At 40.4% G+C, this 24,014-nt stretch overlaps 1 protein-coding gene and 1 pseudogene across 3 annotated transcripts in view; both read left to right on the top strand.

Annotated features, from left to right (window-relative positions):
• The first annotated feature begins 12,683 nt into the window (after nt 1–12,683).
• LOC101012437 lies at nt 12,684–15,560 on the top strand (annotated as a pseudogene).
• A 3,923-nt stretch (nt 15,561–19,483) lies between these two features.
• HIKESHI (heat shock protein nuclear import factor hikeshi) overlaps nt 19,484–24,014 on the top strand; it is a 41,324-nt gene continuing 36,793 nt past the window's right edge. Inside the window, exons 1-3 of one of the 3 annotated variants that reach the window (XM_031653064.1) lie at nt 19,485–19,733; nt 20,745–20,789; nt 23,488–23,725. In XM_031653064.1, coding sequence (XP_031508924.1) covers nt 23,575–23,725 — 151 coding nt within the window. In that variant the 5' untranslated portion in view covers nt 19,485–19,733; nt 20,745–20,789; nt 23,488–23,574. Of the gene's footprint in view, nt 19,734–20,611; nt 20,790–23,487; nt 23,726–24,014 lie in introns of all 3 variants that reach the window. The other 2 variants (XM_009187075.4, XM_003910509.4) reach the window with 2 other exon arrangements.

Here is a 24,014-nt window from a genome sequence, read left to right as displayed (position 1 = left end):
CTTCAGTAGATGATTCGATCAAGTGGAAGAAAGGGTATCAGTGATTAAAGATCAAAATGAATGAAATGAAGCAAGAAGAGAGGTTTAGAGAAAACAGTAAAAAGAAACAAAGCCTCCAAGAAATATGAGACTATGTGAAACGACTAAATCTACATCTGATTGATGTACCTGAAAATGATGGGGAGAATGGAACCAAGTTGGAAAACACTCTGCAGGATATTATCCAGGAGAACTTCCCCAACCTACCAAAGCAGGCCAACATTCAAATTCAGGAAATACAAATAATGCCACAAAGATGCTCCTTGAGAAGAGCAACTCCAAGACACATAATTGTCAGATTCACCAAAGTTGAAATGAAGGAAAAAATGTTAAGGGCAGCCAGAGAGAGAGGTTGGCTTACCCACAAAGGGAAGCCCATCAGATTAACAGCGGATCTCTTGGCAGAAACTATAAGCCAGAAGAGTGGGGGCCAATATTCAACGTTCTTAAAGAAAATAATTTTCAACCCAGAATTTCATATCCAGCCAAACTAAGTTTCATAAGTGAAGGAGAAATAAAATCCTTTACAGACAAGCAAATGCTGAGAGATTTCGTCACCCCCAGACCTGCTCTACAAGAGATCCTGAAGGAAGCACTAAACATGGAAAGGAACAACTGGTACCAGCCACTGCAAAAACATGCCAAACTGTAAAGATCATCGATGCCACGAAGAAACTGCATCAACTAACAAGCGAAATAACCAGTTAACATCATAATGACATGATCAAATTCACACATAACAATGTTAACCTTAAATGTAAATAGGCTAAATGCTCCAATTAAAAGACACAGACTGGCAAATTGGATAAAGAGTCAAGACCCATCAGTATGCTGTATTCAGGAGACCCATCTCATGTGCAGAGACACACATAGGCTCAAAATAAAGAGATGGAGGCAGATCTACCAAGCAAATGGAAAACAAAAAAAAAGCATGGGTGGCAATCCTAGTCGCTGATAAAACAGACTTTAAAGCAACAAAGATCAAAAGAGACAAGGCCATTACATAATGGTAAAGGGATCAATTCAACAACAAGACCTAACTATCCTAAAGATATATGCACCCAATACAGGAACACCCAGATTCATAAAGCAAGTCCTTAGAGACCTACAAAGAGACTTAGACTCCCACACAATAATAATGGAAGACTTTAACACCTCACTGTCAACATTAGACAGATCAACGAGACAGAAAGTTAACAAGGATATCCAGGACTTGAACTGAGCTCTGGACCAAGTGGACCTAATAGACATCTACAGAACTCTCCACCCCAAATCAACAGAATATACATTCTTCTCAGCACCACATCGCACTTATTCCAAAACTGACCACATAATTGGAAGTAAAGCACTCAGCAAATGTAAAAGAACAGAAATTATAACAAACTGTCTCTCAGACCACAGTGCAACCAAACTAGAACTCAGGATTATGAAACTCACTCAAAACCGCTCAACTACATAGAAACTGAACAACCTGCTCCTGAATGACTACTGGGTACATAACAAAATGAAGGCAGAAATAAAGAAGTTCTTTGAAACCAATGAGAACAAAGATACAACATACCAGAATCTCTGGGATACATTTAAAGCAGTGTGTAGAGGGAAATTTATAGCACTAAATATCCACAAGAGAAAGCAGGAAAGATCTAAAATCGACACTGTAACATCACAATTAAAAGAACTAGAGAAGCAAGAGAAAACACATTCAAAAGCTAGCAGAAGGCAAGAAATAACTAAGATCAGAGCAGAACTGAAGGAGATAGAGACACAAAAAACCCTTCAAAAAATCAATGAATGCAGGAGCTGGTTTTTTTGAAAAGATCAACAAAATTGATAGACTGCTAGCAAGACTAATAAGAAAAGAGAGAAGAATCAAATAGACGCAATAAAAAATGATACAGGGGATATCACCACCAATCCCACAGAAACACAAACTACCATCAGAGAATACTATAAACACCTCTACACAAGTAAACTAGAAAATCCAGAAAAAATGGATAAATTCCTGGACACATACACTCTCCCAAGACTAAACCAGGAAGAAGTTGAATCCCTGAATAGACAAATAGCAGGCTCTGAAATTGAGACAATAATTTATAGCCTACCAACCAAAAAAAGTCTAGGACCAGATGGATTCACAGCCGAATTCTAGCAGAGGTACAAAGAGGAGCTGGTACCATTCCTTCTGAAACTATTCCAGTCAATAGAAAAAGAGGGAATTCTTCCTAATTTATTTTATGATGCCAACATCATCCTGATACCAAAGCCTGGCAGAGATACAACAAAAAAAGAGAATTTTAGATCAATATTCCTGATGAACATCGATGCAAAAATCCCCAATAAAATACTGGCAAACCGAATCCAGCAGCACATCAAAAAGTGTATCCACCACGATCAAGTTGGCTTCATCCCTGGGATGCAAGGCTGGTTCAACATATGCAAATCAATAAACATAATCCAGTATATAAACAGAACCAAAGACAAAAACCACATGATTATCTCAATATATGCAGAAAAGGCCTTTGACAAAATTCAACAGCCCTTCATGCTAAAAATTCTCAATAAATTAGGTATTGAAGGGACATACCTCAAAATAATAAGAGCTATTTATGACAAACCCATAGCCAATATCATACTGAATGGGCAAAAACTGGAAGCATTCCCTTTGAAAACTGGCACAAGACAGGGATGCCCTCTCTCACCACTCCTATTCAACATAGTGTTGGAAGTTCTGGCCAGGGCAGTCAGGCAAGAGAAAGAAATAAAGGGTATTCAATTAGGAAAAGAGGAAGTCAAATTGTCCCTGTTTGAAAGTGACGTGATTGTATGCTTAGAAAACCCCATCAGCTCAGCCCAAAATTTCCTTAAGCTGATAAGCAACTTCAGCAAAGTCTCAGGATATAAAATCAATGTCCAAAAATCACAAACATTCTTATACACCAATAACAGAGAAACAGCCAAATCATGAGTGAACTCCCATTCACAATTGCTTCAAAGAGAATAAAATACCTAGGAATCCAACTTACAAGGGATGTGAAGGACCTCTTCAAGGAGAACTACAAAGCACTGCTCAACGAAATAAAAGGACTCAAACAAATGGAAGAACATTCCGTGCTCGTGGATAGGAAGAATCAATATTGTGAAAATGGCCATACTGCCCAAGGTAATTTATAGATTCAATGCCATCCCCATCAAGCTACCAATGACTTTCTTCACAGAATTGGAAAAAACTACTTTAAAGTTTATATGGAACCATAAAAGTGCCTGATTGCCAACACAATCCTAAGCAAAAAGAACAAAACTGGAGGCATCACGCTACCTGACTTCAAACTATACTACAAGGCTACAGTAACCAAAACAGCATGGTACTGGTACCAAAGCAGAGATATAGACTAATGGAACAGAATAGAGCCCTCAGAAATAATACCACACATCTACAACCACTTTGACAAACCTGACAAAACTTTGACAAACCTGACAAAAACAAGAAATGGGGAAAGGATTCCCTATTTAATAAATGGTGCTGGGAAAACTGGCTAGTCATATGTAGAAAGCTGAAACTGGATCCCTTTCTTACACCTTATACAAAAATTAATTCAAGATGGATTAAAGACTTAAATGTTAGACCTAAAACCATAAAGACCCTAGAAGAAAACCTAGGCGAAACCTAGGCAATACCATTCAGGACATAGGCACGGGCAAGGAATTCATGTCTAAAACACCAAAAGCAATGGCAACAAAAGCCAGAATTGACAAATGGGATCTAATTAAACCAAAGAGCTTCTGCACAGCAAAAGACACTACCATCAGAGTGAACAGGCAACCTACAGAATGGGAGAAAATTTTTACCATCTACCCATCTGACAAAGGGCTGATATCCAGAATCTACAAAGAACTCAAAGAAATTTACAAGAAAAAAACAACCCCATCAAAAAGTGGGCAAAGGATATGAACAGACACTTTTCAAAAGAAGACATTTATGCAACCAACAGACACATGAAAAAATGCTCATCATCACTGGCCATCAGAGAAATGCAAATCAAAACCACAATGAGATACCATCTCACGCCAGTCAGAATAGCGATCATGAAAAAGTCAGGAAACAACAGGTGCTGGAAAGGATGTGGAGAAATAGGAACACTTTTACACTGCTGGTGGGACTGTAAACTAGTTGAACCATTGTGGAAGACAGTGTGGCAATTCCTCAAGGATCTAGGACTAGAAATACCATTTGACCCAGCCATCCCATGACTGGGTATATACCCAAAGGATTATAAATTGTGCTACTATAAAGACATGTGCACATGTATGTTTAATGCGGCACTATTCACAATAGCAAAGACTTGGAACAAACCCAAATGTCCATCAATGACAGACTGGATTAAGAAAATGTGGCACATATACACCATGGAATACTATGCAGCCATAAAAAAGGATGAGTTCATGTCCTTTGTAGGGACATGGATGAAGCTGGAAACCATTATTCTGAGCAAACTATCGCAAGAACAGAAAACCAGACACCACATGTTCTCACTCATAGGTGTGATTTGAACAGTGAGAACACTTGGGACACAGGAAGGGCAACATCACACACTGGGGCCTCTTGTGGGGTGGGGGGAGAGGGGGAGGGATAGCATTAGGAGATATACCTAATGTAAATGAGGAGTTAATGGGTGCAGCACACCAACGTGGCACATGTATACATGTGTAACAAACCTGCACGTTGTGTACATGTACCCTGGAACTTAAAGTACAATAACAACAACAATAAAAAGAAACTCAGTGATTTTAAAGTTATCTTTAAGCAAATTCTGAGAAAGGCAAAAATCTAAAGAAATGATGGTCACTTTTCCAGAAGTGCTTGAAGAATTAAAATGCTCCCTTGAGGCAAAGGGGACAGTCATTCTGCTTAATTGCATCTTCAGGCTTGAACAAGGTATCATTTAGGACAGTAGGTCTTAAATGTTTTTTAATGCGACCTACAGTAAGAAATAGACTATACATAATACCCCAATCATACACACATATAGAAAGTTCCATGAAACAATATACTTACCAAGTATGATGCATTCTGAAATTTTTTATTTCTTTTTTTTTTCTTTTTGTAATGCTGATTGTAACTCACTAAATTGATTTCGCAACCTACCTATGGATCTCAGCCTGCAGTCTGAAATACAATAACCTAGGGAAAATGAGTCTAGATGGCTTTTACCAAAGCTATTGGGAGTGGGGACCACATTGTCAGAAATACAACCATCAGTAAAAAGTGCTAGATGGCCTGTCTTTAACCAGAGACCACAGTGCCAACACTGTAAAGTCTGTAACTTCCCCTGCTTTCAGTGGTCACCTCTGGTTTTCCCCTGTTGTGATTTATAGAAAATGACTATCACTTTGGAATTGAGCTGGTGGATTTCTACAAAGATTCTTGGTATTTCATGGTTATTTTCTGATGCAGAGGAAGACTTCATGTGAATCAAAGCAGATTCCTTTTGCCTTTCTTGCTTTGGGTACACCAGACTGATGTGGAATAAAAAATTGTTGGGTGATTTCTGTTACATTTCTGCATAATGAGTGAGGGAAGTATGTGTGTTTAATTCCAAAACCATTAAATTTTGGGTTGCCAGAAAACCATTGATCATAAGAACTGTATGGCATTGAATTGACACCTGTACTATTTGGGCCATTATTTTTCTTCATTGCAAAATCACTTTTTTTTTTTTTTTGAGACGGAGTTTTGCTCTTGTTGCCCAGGCTGGAGTGCAACGGCGCGATCTCAGCTCATGGCAACCTCTGCCTCCCGGGTTCAAGCGATTCTCCTGCCTCAGCCTACCGAGTAGCTGGGATTACAGGCATGCACCTCCACGCCTGGCTAATTTTGTATTTTTGGTAGAGATGGGGTTTCTACATATGGGTCAGGCTGGTCTCGAACTCCCGACCTCAGGTGATCTGCCCGCCTTGACCTCCCAAAGTGCTGGAATTACAGGCGTGAGCCACTGTACTCAGCCATGCAAAATCACTTTTTAAACTGTTAATATTTCATATAAGAAAGGCTTGGTTTATCTTACTGAATCTGGTTGCAAATTAAGTCTTAATATTCCCAGTTCTGAATAGCAACCTGCAGGGGGCGGTGGCTCAAGCCTGTAATTCCAGCACTTTAGGAGGCTGACGCAGGAAGGTCACTTGAGCCCAAGAATTTGAGACCAGCCCTGGCAACATAGTGAGATTCCATCTCTACAAAAAACAGCTAGCCAGGTGTGGTGGCACATGCCTGTAGTCTTAGCTACTTGGAAGGTTGAGGCAGGAGGATTGCTTGAGCCCAAGAGTTCAAGACGGCAGTGAGCCATGATCCCGCCACTGCACTCCGGCCCTGGTGACGGAGTGAGACCCTGACTCTAATGAAAAATAATAAAATGAATAGCTTATGTAAGAGTTCTGCATTATTCCCTTAATCCCTGAATAAATCTGGCTGAAATACAGAGTTTGTGACCCTTGGGAAGTCAAAAGTGTCTGTGAAGTGTCCTTCAAAATACTTTTTTGCCTTTGCTCTAAAATGTAAGCTCCTAGTAGACAGCAGAGAATCATTTATTCATGCATTTAACTGGCCAGGTGTGCAAAGCGTTGTATTAGTGATGCCCCTATATAGACCTGTATCATGCAATGGTTCCCACATGTGAAAAGAGTGAATGTACCATAATCATTTAGGGAGTATTTTAATAATAAACTCTCCAACGTTTTGCTAAACTGCAATTTTATATTGGCTGGGCACAACACAAAACAGCCCAAAGTAGATCTAGTTATATAAAGTTTATTGCAGCCCAGCCCAGCCCAACTTTCCACAGTCAACTTGAAATTTTCTCACTGTTACTAACTGGTGTCTTCCAAACCCATGTCCGAGGTCATGAGTGGGAGTGCTAGAGAATTGTCACTAGCTCTGCCGCCTATTGAATTGCTTCTGTGTCTAGGATTTAGCAGTTCCTGTCCCAGATGGGGCCTGACTCAGCTTTCTACCAGGACTCTTCTTGTCTGTGGCTGTGCTTTCTAGTCTTCTGGGCCATAGTGAAGGCCAGTACGTCCAAGAAGCCAGCTGTGAACAGACTGGGATTTGATATGGCCCCTCACTGCCTGATGCCTCTTTCTGGTGGCCTTGCCAGGTTTAGAACTAGATCCTGCTAGGCTGCCTTCCTGGTAGTAGAGGCTTCCCAGGTAGTCAGGCTGCTTTCTGCATGCATGATGTTGGGTTCAGTTAATATTTGTAAAACAAATTTCCTCTGGAAAGGGCTCTGCCTTTCTGAATTATTGCCTCTCTTCTACCTCATTTAATAACCTGCTCATTTTAGCATCATTGAAATGCACACATCTTGTGGTTTCCTATGCTCTAAAATCAGTGCCAGACTAAGAGCTCTTCAAACAGGAGCCTTTCCCCTTTTTTTTTTTTTTTTTGAGACAGATTATCGCTCTGTTGCCCAGGTTGCAGTGCAGTGCAGTGGTACGATCTCAGTTCACTGAAACCTCCGCCTTCCAGGTTCAAGCAGTTCTCCTGTCTCAGCCTCCCAAGTAACTGGGACTACAGGTGCACACCACCACACCCAGCTAATTTTTGTATTTTTAGTTGAGTTGGGGTTTCACCATATTGGTCAGGCTGGTCTCGAACTCCTGATCTCAGGTGATCCACCCGCCTCGGCCTCCCAAAGTGTTGGGATTATAGGCATAAGCCACCGTGCTTGACCCTTTCCTTATTTTTTGAATGCTCATTGCTTAACATACTATATGGCTCATAATAGGCATTCAAAGAAATGTCGAATGAAAAAATCAGCTAAACAATCTTTGCTTAAGTGAATTTCTGATGATTTTCAGGCTATATAGAAGAGAGTATAGGGGAGGTGAAGGCATACTGGAACACCACTAGGTCTAGTCCCTTATGTAAAACTGTTCTGGGAAAAGAAGGGGAAGATTTGTGCCCCATTTGCCCCAGTATTCTTAGCCCCAAGCACACACAGCCTCTCTTATATTTTCTTCAGCAGTGTTTTTCAAATGTTAGCATGCATTGGGATCATCTGGAGGGCTTGTTAAATCAGATTGCTGTGCAACATCCTAGAATTTCGGATGCAGTAGGTTTAGTGTGGGGCCAGACAATTTGCAGCTTTAGTAAGTTCCTAGGTCTGTTGATGCTGCTGGCTCAGGGTCCACACTTTCCAGGGTTCACACTTTTTTTGAGAATTACTGTATTTTTTTTTCTTTTTCTTTTTTTTGAGATGGAGTTTCACTCTGTCGCCCAGGCTGGAGTGCAGTGGTAAGATCTCAGCCTGCCTCAGCCTCCTGAACAGCTGGGATTACAGGCGCCTGCCACCATGCTCAGCTAATTTTTGTTTTTAGTAGAGATGGGGTTTCACCTTGTTGGCCAGGCTGGTCTTGAACTCCTGACCTCAGGTGATCCAGCCGCCTCAGCCTCCCAGAGTGCTGGGATAACAGGCATGAGCTACTGTGGCTGGCCTGTATTTTCGATAGTAGTAGCTACACTATTAGTTGAGTACTGACCAGCTTATTCCTTACCACGCACTGTGGTAAATTCTTTATATATGTTATTTCATTTCCATTCAACAACTCCATGAAGGAGAAATTGTCATCTCAATTTTACAAATGAAGAATCTGAGGAATAGAGTTGTTAAAAAACTTGCCCAGTATCTTAAGTACAGGACTGAAATTCGAAGTAAATTCTATCTGAGTCATAGTAAGTGCACAACAAATACATAATTGTTGAAAACGAACACAGAAAGTATCTACCGAACGCAGAAAGTATCTAGGCAAACCTCAAACTTGTGAACCAAGTAGATATATGTTCACATATACAGACTGAGTGTGCAGAAATCCTGTGTTAGAGTGATGGGTATTTACTTCACTCCAACTCAAGACTTCTGAATTAGCAAGGCAACTTTATGCATGAGACTATATTGCCATTGTTTCTCAAATTGTGGTTCCTGAACCAGCAGCGTGAACATCACCTGAAAACTTGTCTAAGACTGCCAGATTTAGGGATTTAGGGATGCCAGATTAAATTTGAATTTCAGATAAATGATGAATAATAAATCTTTGAGACATACATATACTAAAAGTGATTCATCATTTATCTGAAATTCAAGAATCTGATATATGGGAATTCTGTATTTTATTTGGCAAGACTAAACTATTAGAAATTGAAATTCTCCAGCCCTAGCCCAGACTTATTGAATTAGAAACTCAAGTGAGTCCCAGCCATCAGTGTTTAAATAGGCCCTACAGGTGATTCTGATGCACCTTCAAGTTTGAAAACCAATGACCTAGGCAATGCTTTGTTCACCTAAAGCAGGGGTTAGCCAAATCTGGCCAGCTGTCTGTTTTTGTCAATAATTTTTTTTTGAAACACTTACACCCACATCCATTCTTTTGCTTATTCTTGTATTCATTTACTTATTAAGTTCCCTGCCCTCTTGGAGCTTATAAGTCTAGCTGTGGACAGTTAATTATATCTTTAGGTGTAAGTAACAATAAAGCAAACTAAAATTGGCTTAAGTAATAAAGGAATACATGATCTTGCATAGCCAGAAATACAGAGGCTGCAGGGATGCTTGGCTCAGCAGTTCTTTGTGTTACAAGAGCATGACAGGACAAAGACCTTACGGCCCTAGAATGTTTACTATCTGGCCTTTTACAGATAATGTTTGCTTAACCCTGACCTAAGAGAGCATCCTCTGATCATAGAAGCATATTCTCAGCCCTCTCTAACAGGTGCTGGAAGCTGGGATAGGACAGACGCTGAGGTTCTGAAAATTGAAAAGTCCCTTCTGAGCTTCCTTGCATTGCTGTGTTCCTTGGCTCCAAGAGGGGGTCGGGGGAAGATGAAGGGGAATGCAGCAAAGGAGGGGCTGATGATAAAAAAAAAAATAAAAAAAGTTCCCAGAGCCCAGAACAGCTGGTTAGGGGCACCCCCTGCTGGAGAGTTGGCAAAATTCTGTGACATAGGTCATTTAGTTAGCAAATGTGTAGAGGTCTACTGTATGCCAGATTGTGGAGAGCAAAGGTAAAGTTCTTCTCTTAAAGGACTGACTCACAGTCAAGAGTAGTCAGGCTCCCTAATTAGATCTTTATGCTGTCTAGTCAAGTGTCAATTGCAGTCGTACTTAATAAATGATAATTGATATAATATGCTTATAGTCATTCAGTAAATAACTATTACATGTTTGTTTAGGGGATAGGTGTTGGACTACACACTGGAGATAGAGTGGTAAACAAAATAGACACATTCCCTGCCCTCTTGGAGCTTATATTCTAGTGGATGTTGTGTTAATTATAACATCAGTTGTAAGTAACAACAAAACCAACTAAAATTGGCTTAAGCAATAAGGAATATATTACCTCACATAACCGTAAGTACAAAGGTAGGATAGGCTTTAGGGCTAGTTGATTCAACAGCACAAGACATCAATAAAGACAAGTTATTTTCATCTCATTCTCTGCCTTTCTGATTGTGCGGGCATTTTCCTCAGGTTGTTCCTTTATTATTTTTATTATTATTTTCTTTTTTTGGAGACGTCTCACTCTGTCTCCCAGGCTGGAGTACAGTGATGTGATTTCAGCTCACTGCAACTTCTGTCTCCTGGCCCGAGGTCAGGGCCTCCACCTCCTGGGCCCAGGCCCTCCCACCTCAGCCTTCTGAGTAGCTGAGACTACAGGCATGAGCCAACCACCAACTAATTTTTGTATTTTGTAATTTTTTTTGGTAGAGATGGGGTTTGTGATGTTGCCTAGGCTGGTCTTGAACTCCTGGGCTCCAGTGATTGAGCCTCGGTCTCCCAAAGTGCTGGGATTATAGGCATGAGCCACCACACAGGCCTCAGGTTGTTCCTTTTGAAGTTTCAAAATGCTTGCTACAACTCGAAGTATCACCTTCAGATTCATCAAAGTACAGAGACAGAAAGTGATCATCTCTTTGTGTGGCTTTTTCTATTTTGTTTAAAGAGACAGGGTCTGACTTGTTGCCCAGGCTGGAATGCAGTGGCACAGTCATAACTCACTGCAGCCTTGAACTCCTAGGATCAAGAGATCCTCTGACCTCAGCCTCCCAAATTTCTGGGATTACAGGCGTGAGCCACTATGCCTGGCTGTGTAACTTTCTTTTTCTTCTTCTTTTTTTTTTTTTTTTTGGAGACAGGGTCTCACTCAGTCATCCAGGCTAGCGTGCAGTGGCACAATCACAGTTCACTGCAGCCTCAACCTCCTAGGCTCTAGCGATCTTCCTGCTTTAGCTTCCGGAGTAGCTGAGACTACAGGCCTGTGCCACAACACTTGGCTAATTTTTTACTGTGGCCTTCTCACGATGAAGACACTTTTCTCAGAGGCTCCCAGAAAACTTCCTTTCAGGTTATGGGACTGATCCTAAACAAATCACTGCAAAGAGAAGAGAAAATTGTTGATTAAAGTAAGGGCTTCCCCTGGGGCTCCTGAGTCATAGAGAGGAGAGATGGATGCCAGGACAAAATTGGGGTTCTGTTAACAAGGAAGAAGGGGAGAAGTGGATAGCATCTGCTATAGGAAAGGGAAACGAATACATAAAAATTATTTTCATGGGCCGAGCACAGTGGCTCACATCTGTAATTCCAGCACTTTGGGAAGCTGAGGCGGGTGGATCACCTGAGGTCAAGAGTTCGAGACCAGCCTGGCCAACATGGTGAACTCCTGTCTGTATTAAAAATACAAAAAATTGGCTGGGCACGGTGGCGGGCACCTGTAATCCCAGCTACTTGGGAGGCTGAGGCAGGAGAATCGCTTGAACCTGGGAGGCAGAGGTTGCTGTGAGCCGAGATTGTGCCATTGCACTCCAGCCTGGGCAACAAGAGTGAAACTCTGTCTCAAAAAAATTTTTTTCATATGATGAAGGAATTACAAAGAAGTTAGCTTTTGCTGCTGAACAAAACACCTACAACTTCTATGGCTTAAGACAGCAATTTATTTAACTCATGATTCTATTTGGGCTGAGCTCAGTTGAGTGGTTCTTTTGGAATTGACTGGACTTACTCATGACTGTGGTCAGCTCCAAGTCAGCTAGGTAGCTTTGCTCATGGGATCTGGCTGTTAGCTGAGGAAATGAGTCCAGGTGTCTTTACTTATCCAGCAGGCTCTCCTTGGCTTATTCCAGTAAAATCAGCAAACTTCCAAGAACTAGAGCAGATGCTTGCAAGTAGTTTTGAAACCTAAGCTTGGAGCTGGAACATTATCAGTTCTGCTGCATTCTTTAGGTCAAATTAAGTAAGAAGGCCAAGAGGGTGAAGAAATAGATTCCATCTCTTGAGAGGAGGAGCTTCAAAGTCACATTGCAAGGGCATGGACCCAGGTAGGGAAAGAACTTGTGACACTTTGGCAATTTATCACAGGTGCTAAGAGTAATAGGGAAAGCTACCTGGGTCTGCCTTCAAGAGAGAACTATCATTTGTAAAGTTTCAAATCAGCAATATGTCTACTCTGAGCTGAAATTCTTATACTAGTATAACCGTTACTGATGATTTCATTACACTGTTCTAGGTAGCAGAAGTTCAGAGGTTGTGATGCTGTGATTTAAAACAATAATATTAGGGTTTTCTGAGCTTCTTCCTGATGGGCAAGGAGATCGGTGGTCTCGTTTTTGGCCTTTCTTCACTGCATGGCCCCCCAAATGCCATGCTTTCTATTTCTGCTTCAAAAGAAGAAACCAAGAGCACCTTCTGCCTCGAGGCTGGAAGAGACATCAGTCTCTCTGGTCTTGCTGAAGAAGGGAGAAAAAGAACAGTAAGAAGCAACTGCACATATTGATGAAGTACAAAATGAAGTAGACTTAATAAACAAGCCAATGAGGAGACTTTGAAACCAGAACAGAAATATAACAAACTCGGCCAACCATTTTTTCAGATGAGGTCTGAATTGATAGCCAAAATCCCAAAGGGGTAACAGCATTTGTCAACCATCGACAAGTGTCTGCACTGCTTGTGGAGGAGGATGAAGAGGCACTACCTCATTTAACCAGTGTTGAAGTGACAGAATTTGAAGATATTAAACCAGGTTACAGAATATTTTCATTCTGACAAAAATCCTTACTTCAAAAATAAAGTTCTCTCCAAAAACTTTAATCTGAATGAGAGTGGTGCTCCATCTTCAAACTCACTAAAATCAAGTGGAAATCTGGAAAGGATTTCATGAAAAATGCAAGTCAAATGCAGAATAATGCCAGCAGGAAGAGGCAGCATGGGGAACCGGAGAGCTTCTTTAACTGGCTTACTGACCATTCTGATGCAGATGCAGATGAGTGAGGAAAGGTCATCAAAGATGGTATTTGGCCAAATCAACTACAGTATTACTTGGGTCCCAATATGGATGACAAGGAAGGGGAAAGAGAAAAAGAAGATGATGAAGACACGGATGAGGATGAAAGCGAAGATAAAGATGATGATGAAGGGGAGGAAGGACAGGAAGATAAAGGAGATGACCAACAGAACACCAATGGATTCCAACCTTCCTTTTAAAACATTTTCTCCAATCCCTGGGAGCAACTTGCAGTCTGTTTTTTTCCTCTTGTGCTCAGTCACCCTGTTGTTGAGGTATTTTCTCTTTACCATGGTTCCTAAGTTATTTTGGGGAGAAATATATTGAGCAGAGGTGGGCATTTTGACAGCATGACTTCTTTCATATGGATGGAATCATATATGTGGTCTTTTGTGGCTTCTTTCACCTAGCACAATATTTTGAAGGTATATCCATATTGTAGCATGTATCAGTACTCTATTTTTTTATGCTGAATAATATTCCATTGTATGGATATACCACGTTTTATTCATTCATTCATTCATCTGTTGGTAGAGACTGGATTTTCACCTTTTAGCTATTATGAATAATGATGCTGTAAGCCTTCATGTACAAGTTTTGGTTTGGACATGTTTTCATTTCTCCTATATCTTAGGAGTAGGTCCACAGGGTCACATGGTAGCTGTTTCCACAGCGACTGCACCATTTTACATTCCCATCAGCAGTGGATGAGGATTCCAATTCCACATCCTTACTTCCTAGTGGGTATAAAGTGGTCTATTGCAGTTTTGATTTTCATTTCCCTAATGATATCCAGCATCTTCTCATATGCTTATAGGCCACTTATATATCTAACTTGGAGAAATGTCTACTCAGATTAGTAGAGGACTGAATAGACCCTCCCCACTCCCCTAAATTCATGACCATTTGGTACCTGCGAATGTTGCCTTTTTGGAAATAACATTTTTGCAGATGTAACCAATTTAAGTTGAATCCATACTGGAGTAGGGTGGGCCCTAAATATAATGACTGGGGTTCATACAAGAAAACACAGAGACACAGTGAGGAATACCATGTGAAACAAGCCAGTGAGGCAGAGTTTGAAATTTATCTATACGTTAAGAAATGCCAACTGCTGGCAACACCCAGAAGCTAGGAGAGAATCATGGAATAGATTCTCCTCTGGAGCCTGCAGAGGGCACATGGCCCTCCCAACACCTACTTTGACTTCAAACTTCTAGCCTCCAGAACTATAAGAAAATAAATTTCTGTGGTTTTAAACCTCCCAGTTTGTAGTAATTTGTTACAGCAGCTCTAGGAAATTAATAAAAACCCATGGCCCATTTTTACATTGGGCTGTCTTATTTTTTTTTAAAGATGGGGGTCTCACTGTATTACTCAGGCTGGCCTTGAACTCGCAGGCACACGTGATCCTCCTGCCTCAGCCTCCTGAGTAGCTGGTACTATAGACGTGCCACTGTTCCCAGCTTAGTGTTATCTTCTTATTGAGCTGTTAAGTCCTTTAAATATTCTGGATACAAGTCCCTTATCAGACATATGATTTGTAAATATTTTCTCCAATTCCGTGGGTTTTTTTCATGGATCTTTTGAAGCATATTGTAAATTTTGATGAAGTAGAGATTATAAATTTTGCTTTTCTTGCTCATGATTTTGATGTCATATTTAAGAATCCTTTTCTAAATCCAAGGTCATGAAGATTTAACCCTGTTTTCTTCAAATAATTTTATAATTTTGACTTGTATATCTAGATCTTTGATTCATTTTGGGTTGTTATATATGTTACGAGGTAAGGGTCCAAGTTTATTTTTTTGCATGTGGCCATCTAGTTGTCCCAGCATCATTTATTGAAAAGACTATTCTTTCCTCCCATTGAATGGTATTAGTGCTCCTGTTGAAAATCAGTTGACCATAGACATATGGTTTTATTTCTGGACTCTTGAATCTAATCTATATGTCTACCCTTGTGCCAATACCATACTGTGTTACCTTGAACTCCCAGCCTCAAGTGATCTGCCCACCTTGGCCTCCCAAAGTGCTAGGATTACAGGCATGAGCCACCCTGTCCAGCCTTTTAAATACTATACTGCCTTGATGACTGTTTCTTTGTAGCAAGTTTTGAAATCAGGAAGTATGGATATTAGTTTGTTCTTTTCAAGATTGTTTTGGCTATTCTGGATCCTTTGCTTAAGAGTTTTAGAATCAGCTTGTCAATTTCTACAAAGAAGTCAGCTAGGATTCTGATGGGAATTGCACTGAATCTGTAGATCAATTTGGGGAGTACAGCCTTCTAAACAATATTAAGTCTTCTGACGCATGAATATGGGACATTTTCCCATTTATTTAGATATCCTTTAATTTCTGTGTTATTCCATTTGCATTGCTAAAAAGAAGTAACTGAGGCTGAGTGAAAAGAGGTTTATTTTGACTCAGTTCTGCAGGCTGTACCAGCATGGTGGCAATATATGTCCAGCTTCTGGTAAGGGCCTCAGGAAGCTTACAATCGTGATGGAAGCTGAAGGGGGAGCAGGCATTCACATGGTGAGAGGGAGCAAGGGAGATGCTAGGCTCTTTTTTAAATATATTTTTTATTTTTTTTAAACAATCAGCTCTCGAATGAAATAATACAGTGAGAACTCACTACTGCAAGGATAGCACCAAGCCATTCGTGAGGGATCTGCCTCCATGCTCCAAACACCTCCCACTAGGCCAACCTCCAACAATGAAGTTCACATTTCAGCATGAGATTTGGAGGAGACAAATGTTCAAGCCAGATCAATTTCTTACAACAACTTTTTTTGTAGTTTTCAGAGTATATACTTTATACTTCTTTTGTTAAATGAGAATTTTAAATGAAATTATCTTCTTAATTTCACTTTTGCATTGTTCACTGCAAGTGTATAGCAACACTATTTTTGTATATTGACCTATCCTTCAATCTTGCTGAAATTGTTTACTGGTTCTAATAGTTTTTTTAGTGGATCCCTTAGGATTTTCTATATACACGATGTCCAGGCATGGTGGCTCACACCTGTAATCCTAGCACCTTGGAAGGATGAGGTGGGCAGATCATTTGAGGTCAGGAGTTTGAGACCAGCTTTGCCAACATGGTGAAACCCCATCTCTACCAAAAAATACAAAAATTAGCCAGGCACGGTGGTGCGTGCCTGTAATTCCAGCTAATTGGGAGGCTGAGGCAGGAGAATCGCTTGACGTTGCGAGGTGGAGGTTGTGGTGAGCTGAGATTGTCACTGCACTCCAGCCTGGGCAATTGAGTAAGACTCTGTCTAAAAACAAAACAAAACAAACAAACAAAAAAACCCAAAAAGATTATGTCATCTGTGACTAGAGATTGTTTTACTTTTTCATCTCCAGTTTTATTTATCTTGCCTAATTGCCTTGGCTGGAATTTCCAGTACAATGTTGAGTAAAAGCAGGACCTAATCTCTATATATATGGTGGCCTTAATCTATAACCACTTTTTCTCAGTATATGGTTTCCTACTACCCAGGGTGCCTCTGATTTAATTTTTTTTCCACAGAGATTCATACCAGTGGGCTTTTGCAAGGTGTGGATGAGGAACAGATATAAACATCTTAACATTGATTTTAAGCAATCTGCCTGTCTTACTCTTGCCTTCTGTGGCCCCTGGTATCTCCAATTCCTGGGCTTCTCTGATATTTATCTTTCTCTGTAAGTACCTGACTTTGATCTTCCACTCCTCTGCTAAGTCATCTGCCTTTCTTTTATCTACTTTCCATTGATATCTATTGTGACTTGGAGTTACAGATATCTCCCAGTTCAGGGAAGACAGAGTTTGTGTGTCTATTTATTGTTCTCCTTGTTTTGTAAATAAAAATTTTTCAGAGGAGAGAAAAAATATATTTTTGCTGTCTTCAAGTCAGAATTCAGTCCTAGAATTGGAAGAAATGTAATGGCCAAAATGATAAAATAAATGATCTCATCATTAGGTTAATTAATGAAGAGCTAAAACCAGGATTCAGAATCCCTGATACCCTGGCCACGATTAAATTATAATTGGTTCTTACTCCATAGAATCATATAGTTTGAGAGGGGGGAAGTACCTCTGAAGTTTTCAGCCAATTTCCCGAATTTTCCGTAAGTCTCCTCAACAATGTAAGTGGATTTCAGCATTGGTTAAAATATCAATGTGAATGGGAGCATTCACTCTATTCCATGACTATCTATTCTTATTTCAGAGAGCTCTGATTATTGGAAAGATTTTTTCCCTGAAACATTTTTTCTTCACTTCTTCACACTGTATCTAGTTCTGCCCACAGAAGTTACAAAGAACTACTGTATGTACAAATAATATAGTTTGGTAGCTGGAATACTGGCTACTCTAGAGATATGATACTATACTCACTGCCTCTATGTACAATCTATAACTAAGACAGTTCACCAGCAAAATGGAGAAAAAGCTCAACTCTCACATAACAGAGATTGAGAAAATTAATAAACAGCAACTGTAATTAAAAAAAAAATTCTAAGCTAGCTAGTTCTCAATCCATTAAATAAGATTGCTGGGTAGGAGAAGAAATGACTATCAGGTGGGTCATAGGAAGATTAGTGAAGAAAACTGAGAGGATATGTAAGAAATAACCAAGTGAATATTACAGGGAGATAAAACAAGTTGTATAAGCACATACAAATTTAAAAGTAGGAGTTGCTCAGAGAATTCAAAAGTATGGCTAGTGCACAAGGTGGGTATGAAGAAGACATGGAAAATTAGTTAGGAAAGGCAATAATGCTAAATATTAACATTTATTGAGTAAGCTACATTCTGGCCACTACTGGGTACTTTACATGTAAGAACCCTCGAAACAACTTTATGAGGTAGATACTATTATTACTTCATTTTAAAGATGGGGAAAAGGAGGTATGGGAGTGTTAGGTTAACTTGCCTAAGATTATGTAACTAATAAATGGCAGAGATGGGCTCTGAAGCCAGGTAGTGGGTGCCTTAATTTATGAAGTGGTCTTCATATGAATGGCCTTTTTATTCGGAAGGTTCTAGTACTTTTTAGGTAGCAAGTTGGAGACATTGGTAGATCCTTTCCTACCTCTTCATCTTTGGCTCAGCTATCTCAAAGGAGTATCAGTGATAAGATAGGTGATCAGTTTAGGGATCCACAGTGGAGGCCAGAAGACTGCTCCAAACACTGATCCCCCGTATATAAACTAAGGACAGGGAAGACAGACCTGCTTTATGGCTGGTGGCCAAGCTCAGATATTTAAATTGGACAGAGACCCTTTACTATCCTATTCAAGATGAAAAGGAATTGGAGCTGTGAAAGGGAGAATAAGTATTGGTGGCAATCAGTACTTGATGCCAGTTTTTTTTGTTTTTTTGTTTTTTTTTGGCTATTGTTTTGTATTTCCTATGAACCTTTTCTGCAAATGCATATAGAAAAAAAAAATAGATATTTTTACAACAAAACTCCCACTAATTAAGCACAGCCAGGCACTATGCTAAGTGTTTTATACATATTAGCTCATTTAATCCTCACAGCAACCCTAGGAGATAGGCACATTATTTTTCTTTTGCAAAGGAGGGACACTGAAGCACAAAGACATCTACAACTTTTCCACAATTGTACAGCAAATGAGCGTGACAACTAAGTGAAGCTGGAAAGAACTATAAACTGTAGACAAGTACAAAACAATTGGTTAAAGATTAGTACTTGTGAGATACTGTGTAGCAGAAATAAACCCGGATTTGGATTAGGACTTGAAATCAGCCTCCAACATTTACTGCTGTGTAAAGATTTGAGGTTGCTCACTCCTATAAAATTTGGATTATAATACTTACCTCATAGGGTTTTTGTAAAGATCTAGTGACGTGATTATTGTAAAAGTGCACTATCTCTCAGATGTTACAGAAACGTTAGAAGTATCTCCTCCCAGGATTGTACATGGAAATGAGAGATCCACAGATGGTGTGGCTATAGAACACTCGGACTACCGATCCCAGTGTGCAAAGCCTCCGGGCTTACTTTCCCGGAAACCGGCGCAGTGCCCTCTGGGACTTGTTCTGGGACTTGTAGTCTTGTACTGGCGCTGGCCCACCTTCCTTCCTCAGTGGGGAAACCGGGTGTAAGCCCCGGAAGTACTTGTTGCCTGAGCAGCGTGCTGCTTAGGAAGAGAAGGTCAGAGGTCGCGGGGCAGAGGCGTTCCAGCCGCTGGCCCAGTCACTATGTAGTGGAGGGGCAGACACCCTCTCACAAATTCTGGAAGGTTCTTAGTCTCGACTAGGGCAGTAGCCCCAGGACTCCTAGTCGCCGGCTTCAGGTCACTGCCGGCTGAACGGAGCTGCCGTCGCCATGTTTGGCTGCTTGGTGGCGGGGAGGCTGGTGAGGATGGGACCGAGTGGTATCAGGAAGGGGTCAGGATATCGAGGGCGAAGCCCTGCGGCGGGGAGGGTACGCAGGCTCTAGGGATGCGGGGAAGCCCACTTAACTGTATTTTGGCTGGGTATGTGAGGATGGAGCGTGGGAAGCTGGGTGCTCTCCTATGCCCAGTTCCGTTCAGATTCTTTCGAATAGTAGTCACAGTATTAGTTGGCATTTATTAAGTGTGCATTTTGTACAAGTACTGGGCTAAGTGCAGTGTACGCCTTTGGTCACTCAGCCTTATGTGTGGCGCTTATTTGGCACTTTGAACTTAATCCTCATAACTCGTGAGATGGTCTTTATCTTTGACATTTTGCAGTTAAGGAACTAAGTTCAATCGCCAGTATAAATGCCTCCCTTATTACCGTGAGGTAGAGGTGAATTTGGGATTGAATCTGGTCTATAGCAAACGGTTTTTCAAAGATTAAGGTGCTCAGGCAGTGTATATCTGCTGGGTCCCTTTGGAAGAACCCCAGTAAAAATATGCTTAATTTAATTGGAAGTTGGCAGAAACTTAACGTGTGAACCGTATCTGAGATAACCAGAGAAGGATGCAAGTAGTGTGTTTCCTTATTGGTCAAAATAGATAACCTACATTGCCAAATTGTTAGAGTAAATGAGATCAGCACCTGGAATTCTTTAGGAATAATCTGGAAGGTGAATCTTTTTTGTTTCCTTAGAAACCACACAGACATCAATTTTCAGGCCTGACTCCTTTCCCCTAGAAGTATTTTTCCTTCTTTTTTCTTCTGGCTTTTTAAAATGTTGCAATCCCTTTGTTGAATTGTCTTTTTTTCCCATCAAGTTTTGATAATGTATTGTATTCTGTACATATACAGTTCTAAGAAGCCAGAAAGATAAATTGGAGATGACTAGCCTCATAAAGTTTGTCTCTTGAATGACTGTGAGACCCCTGTGGTGATGGTGGTAATTCATAATCCTGGTGAGATAATTCTACCCTGCTCTTAATAGGGAAAAAGAAAGGACAACCCTGGAATGATTGTGTGACTCAGACGAGTGAGTGTTATTAATTAATGACATTAAAATTGTGTTTCTCAGAGAATAAAAAACCTATTTGGAATCCATGTATCTCTCATGTTGTCAACTAATTTTGAAGGAAATTCAATTATAGTAATACCTGTCTCTATATATTAGGGATACTTGGTCCTTTAATTATGGGGTATTAGGACATATCAAAGTGAAGGACAAATAGACCTAGTGGCATCTCAAAACTTAACTACATTACTCTGTTATAAGAAAAATTTACTTATCTAAACTTACGAACCCAGTTTTTATTTCTTGAGATTTTTTTCTTAAAGAGATAATACCTTTTCTTAATGTGAAAAATTAGAGTGTGATGATACAGATTTGCAGACTGTTCAGTACCCATACAAAGTTGACACTTAAGAAATACTTATTTTGCCTGGTGGTTATTTCAAGACTCACAAATAATAGTTTCCCACGCTTTTTAGGTTATATGCATGCCAAAGACTGGTGAAATTGAATTTAATACTAATACTGGCCATTTGGTTTATGTTCTTCCTTTGTTTTATTTTTTGTACTAAAGCTGGAGGATTTTAAATTGGGTTAGAATACTTCTGAAGAGGGAATCAGAATTTGACTTTAGGAACTCTCAGCCTTTGTATCTTGGGACTTAATTTAGGGCAGGCAGTTGATACTACTTTATAACTAATAGGTAGTTGAAATTACATAGCAGTATATTTTTCTTAAGTTTCTTTGTATCAGTAGATAGGATATTATAGAAGGAAAACTTATCTAACACACATATTTTCTCTGTAAGGCATGCCATGGCCTTCTTGCACTTAGGAAGGCTAGCCAGCACTTGAACTTGGTCATTTTAAACAGCACAATCACCAACAAAAATCACAAAAATGCTTTAAATAGATTAGACTGTGAAAAGGACACTTTTTCATATTATGAGGACTGAAACAAGATGGCATGTTCTACCTCAGCTGCCAGTGTGTGAGTTGCACACTCTTTTTTTTTTTTTTTTTGAGATGGAGTCTTACTCTGTCATCCAGACTGGAGTGCAATGGTATGATCTCGGCTCATTGTAACCTCCGCCTCCAGGTTCAAGCGATTCTCATGCCTCAGCCTCCCAAGTAGCTGAGACTACAGGCTTGTGCCCCCATGTTCAGCTAATATTTGTATTTTTAGTAGAGACCGCGTTTCGCCATGTTGGCCAGGCTGATCTGGAACTCCTGACCTTAGGTGATTCACCTGCCTTGGCCTCCCAAAGTGCTGGGATTACAGGCGTGAGCCTCCGTGCCAGGCCTACAACTCACATTTTTTGCTACTGTTCATATGAGTGTGTCCATGAATGACTGCAGAAATGCAGCAAGCATTGATTTGGGATTACAAATTTTAGTGAGTAGACGAATTCAGATAAAGGATTTGTGAATAAGGAGGATTGCCTAATTACTTTTGGATTGCTTACCTGTTTTAATTACCTGACATTCTTTCTTTTATTTATTTTTGGGACAGGGTCCCGCTCTGTCATCCAGGCTGGAGTGCAGTGGCGGGACCTCGGCTCACTGCAGCCTTGACATCCCAGGTTCAAGTGATTATCTGTCCTTAGCCTCCCGAGTAGCTGGGACCAAAGGTGCATGCCACTACCCCTGGCTAATTTTTGTATTTTTTGTAGAGATGGGATTTTGCTGTGTTGCCCTGGCTAGTCTCCAACTCCTGAACTCAAGCCAGCTGCCTGCCTCGGCCTCCCAAAGTGCTGGGATTACAGGCATGAGCCATCGTACCTGGCCCCTTTATCTTTAAACTGTAGGGTGAAAGCTTAGGTGATGTGTTTTGAATAACCTTTCATCTTTACAGCATTCTAAAGCTACAGTTATTTTTATTTATTTATTTTTTGAGACAGCGTTTAGTCCAGGCTGGAGTGCAATGGCGCGATCTCGGCTCACCACAACCTCCACCTCCCGGGTTCAAGTGATTCTCCTGCCTTAGCCTCCCGAGTACCTGGGATTATAGGCATGTGCCACCACACCTGGCTAATTTTGTATTTTTAGTAGAAATGGGGTTTCTCCATGTTGGCCAGGCTGGTCTTGAACCCCTGACCTCAGGTGATCTGCCTGCCTTGGCCTCCCAAATTGCCAGGATTACAGGCGTGAGCCGGCACGCCTGGCCTTGTTATTTTTTATGTAAGTAGAATCCTTTCAGGGCACCTGTGAAATAATTTATTTTAATTTAATTTTTATTTTTTTGGACAGAGTTTCACTCTTGTTGCCAGGCTGGAGTGCAGTGTGGTCTCAGCTCACTGCAACATCCGCCTCCTGGGTTCAAGCGATTTTCCTGCCTCAGCCTCCCAAGTAGCTGGGAATACTTGTGCATGAGCCACCATACCTGGCTAATTTTTGTATTTTTAGGAGAGATGGGGTTTGCCCTGTTGGCCAAGCTGGTTTTGAACTCCTGACCTCAGGTGATCTGCCCGCCTTGGCCTCCCAAAGTGCTAAGATTACAGGTGTGAGCCACTGTGCTCGGCCTGAGTTATATTTTTAAAAGATTGCATTTAGTAGATTATGATTGTAAAACTAAGTATGTGTTTAAGACTATCAGGTTTAACATTTTATTTGGTAAAAAGACTACAATGAATTATGCTGGTAATATAACTTATAAACGATAGTGTTAAGAGTTACAGAAACTCATAGAACTATTGAACTAAGACAAGTTTCTTATTTTCTAGGTGCAAACAGCTGCACAGCAAGTGGCAGAGGATAAATTTGTTTTTGACTTACCTGATTATGAAAGTATCAACCATGTTGTGGTTTTTATGCTGGGAACAATCCCATTTCCTGAGGGAATGGGAGGATCTGTCTACTTTTCTTATCCTGATTCCAATGGAATGCCAGTATGGCAACTCCTAGGATTTGTCACGAATGGGAAGCCAAGTGCCATCTTCAAAATTTCAGGTCTTAAATCTGGTAAGAATAATATGTTAAAGTAGTTTTATAATTAATCAAACCTTTTTCTTAAATAGCATAACATGGAATATGGCTTTTCCCCCTTTCGATTGTGTTTTTCTGGTTGTTGAAGTAATACAAAACATTATTTTTTATAAAAGACAATACAGAAACATTTGAAAAATAGTGAAAGACTTCATTGGTTCCTCACTCCTTCCTTCTCCCCCTAGAGAGAACCTAAGTCTTCGTTCTTTTTGTGTAGTATATACCTTCATAAAAATTTTTTTTTTGGCCTGGCACGGTGTCTCAC

Source organism: Papio anubis, chromosome 12 (assembly GCF_008728515.1).
Source record: "Papio anubis isolate 15944 chromosome 12, Panubis1.0, whole genome shotgun sequence".
Lineage (NCBI taxonomy): Eukaryota > Metazoa > Chordata > Mammalia > Primates > Cercopithecidae > Papio > Papio anubis.
The sequence above is the reverse complement of the archived record's forward strand: the minus strand, read 5'-3'. Positions and strand labels throughout refer to the sequence as shown.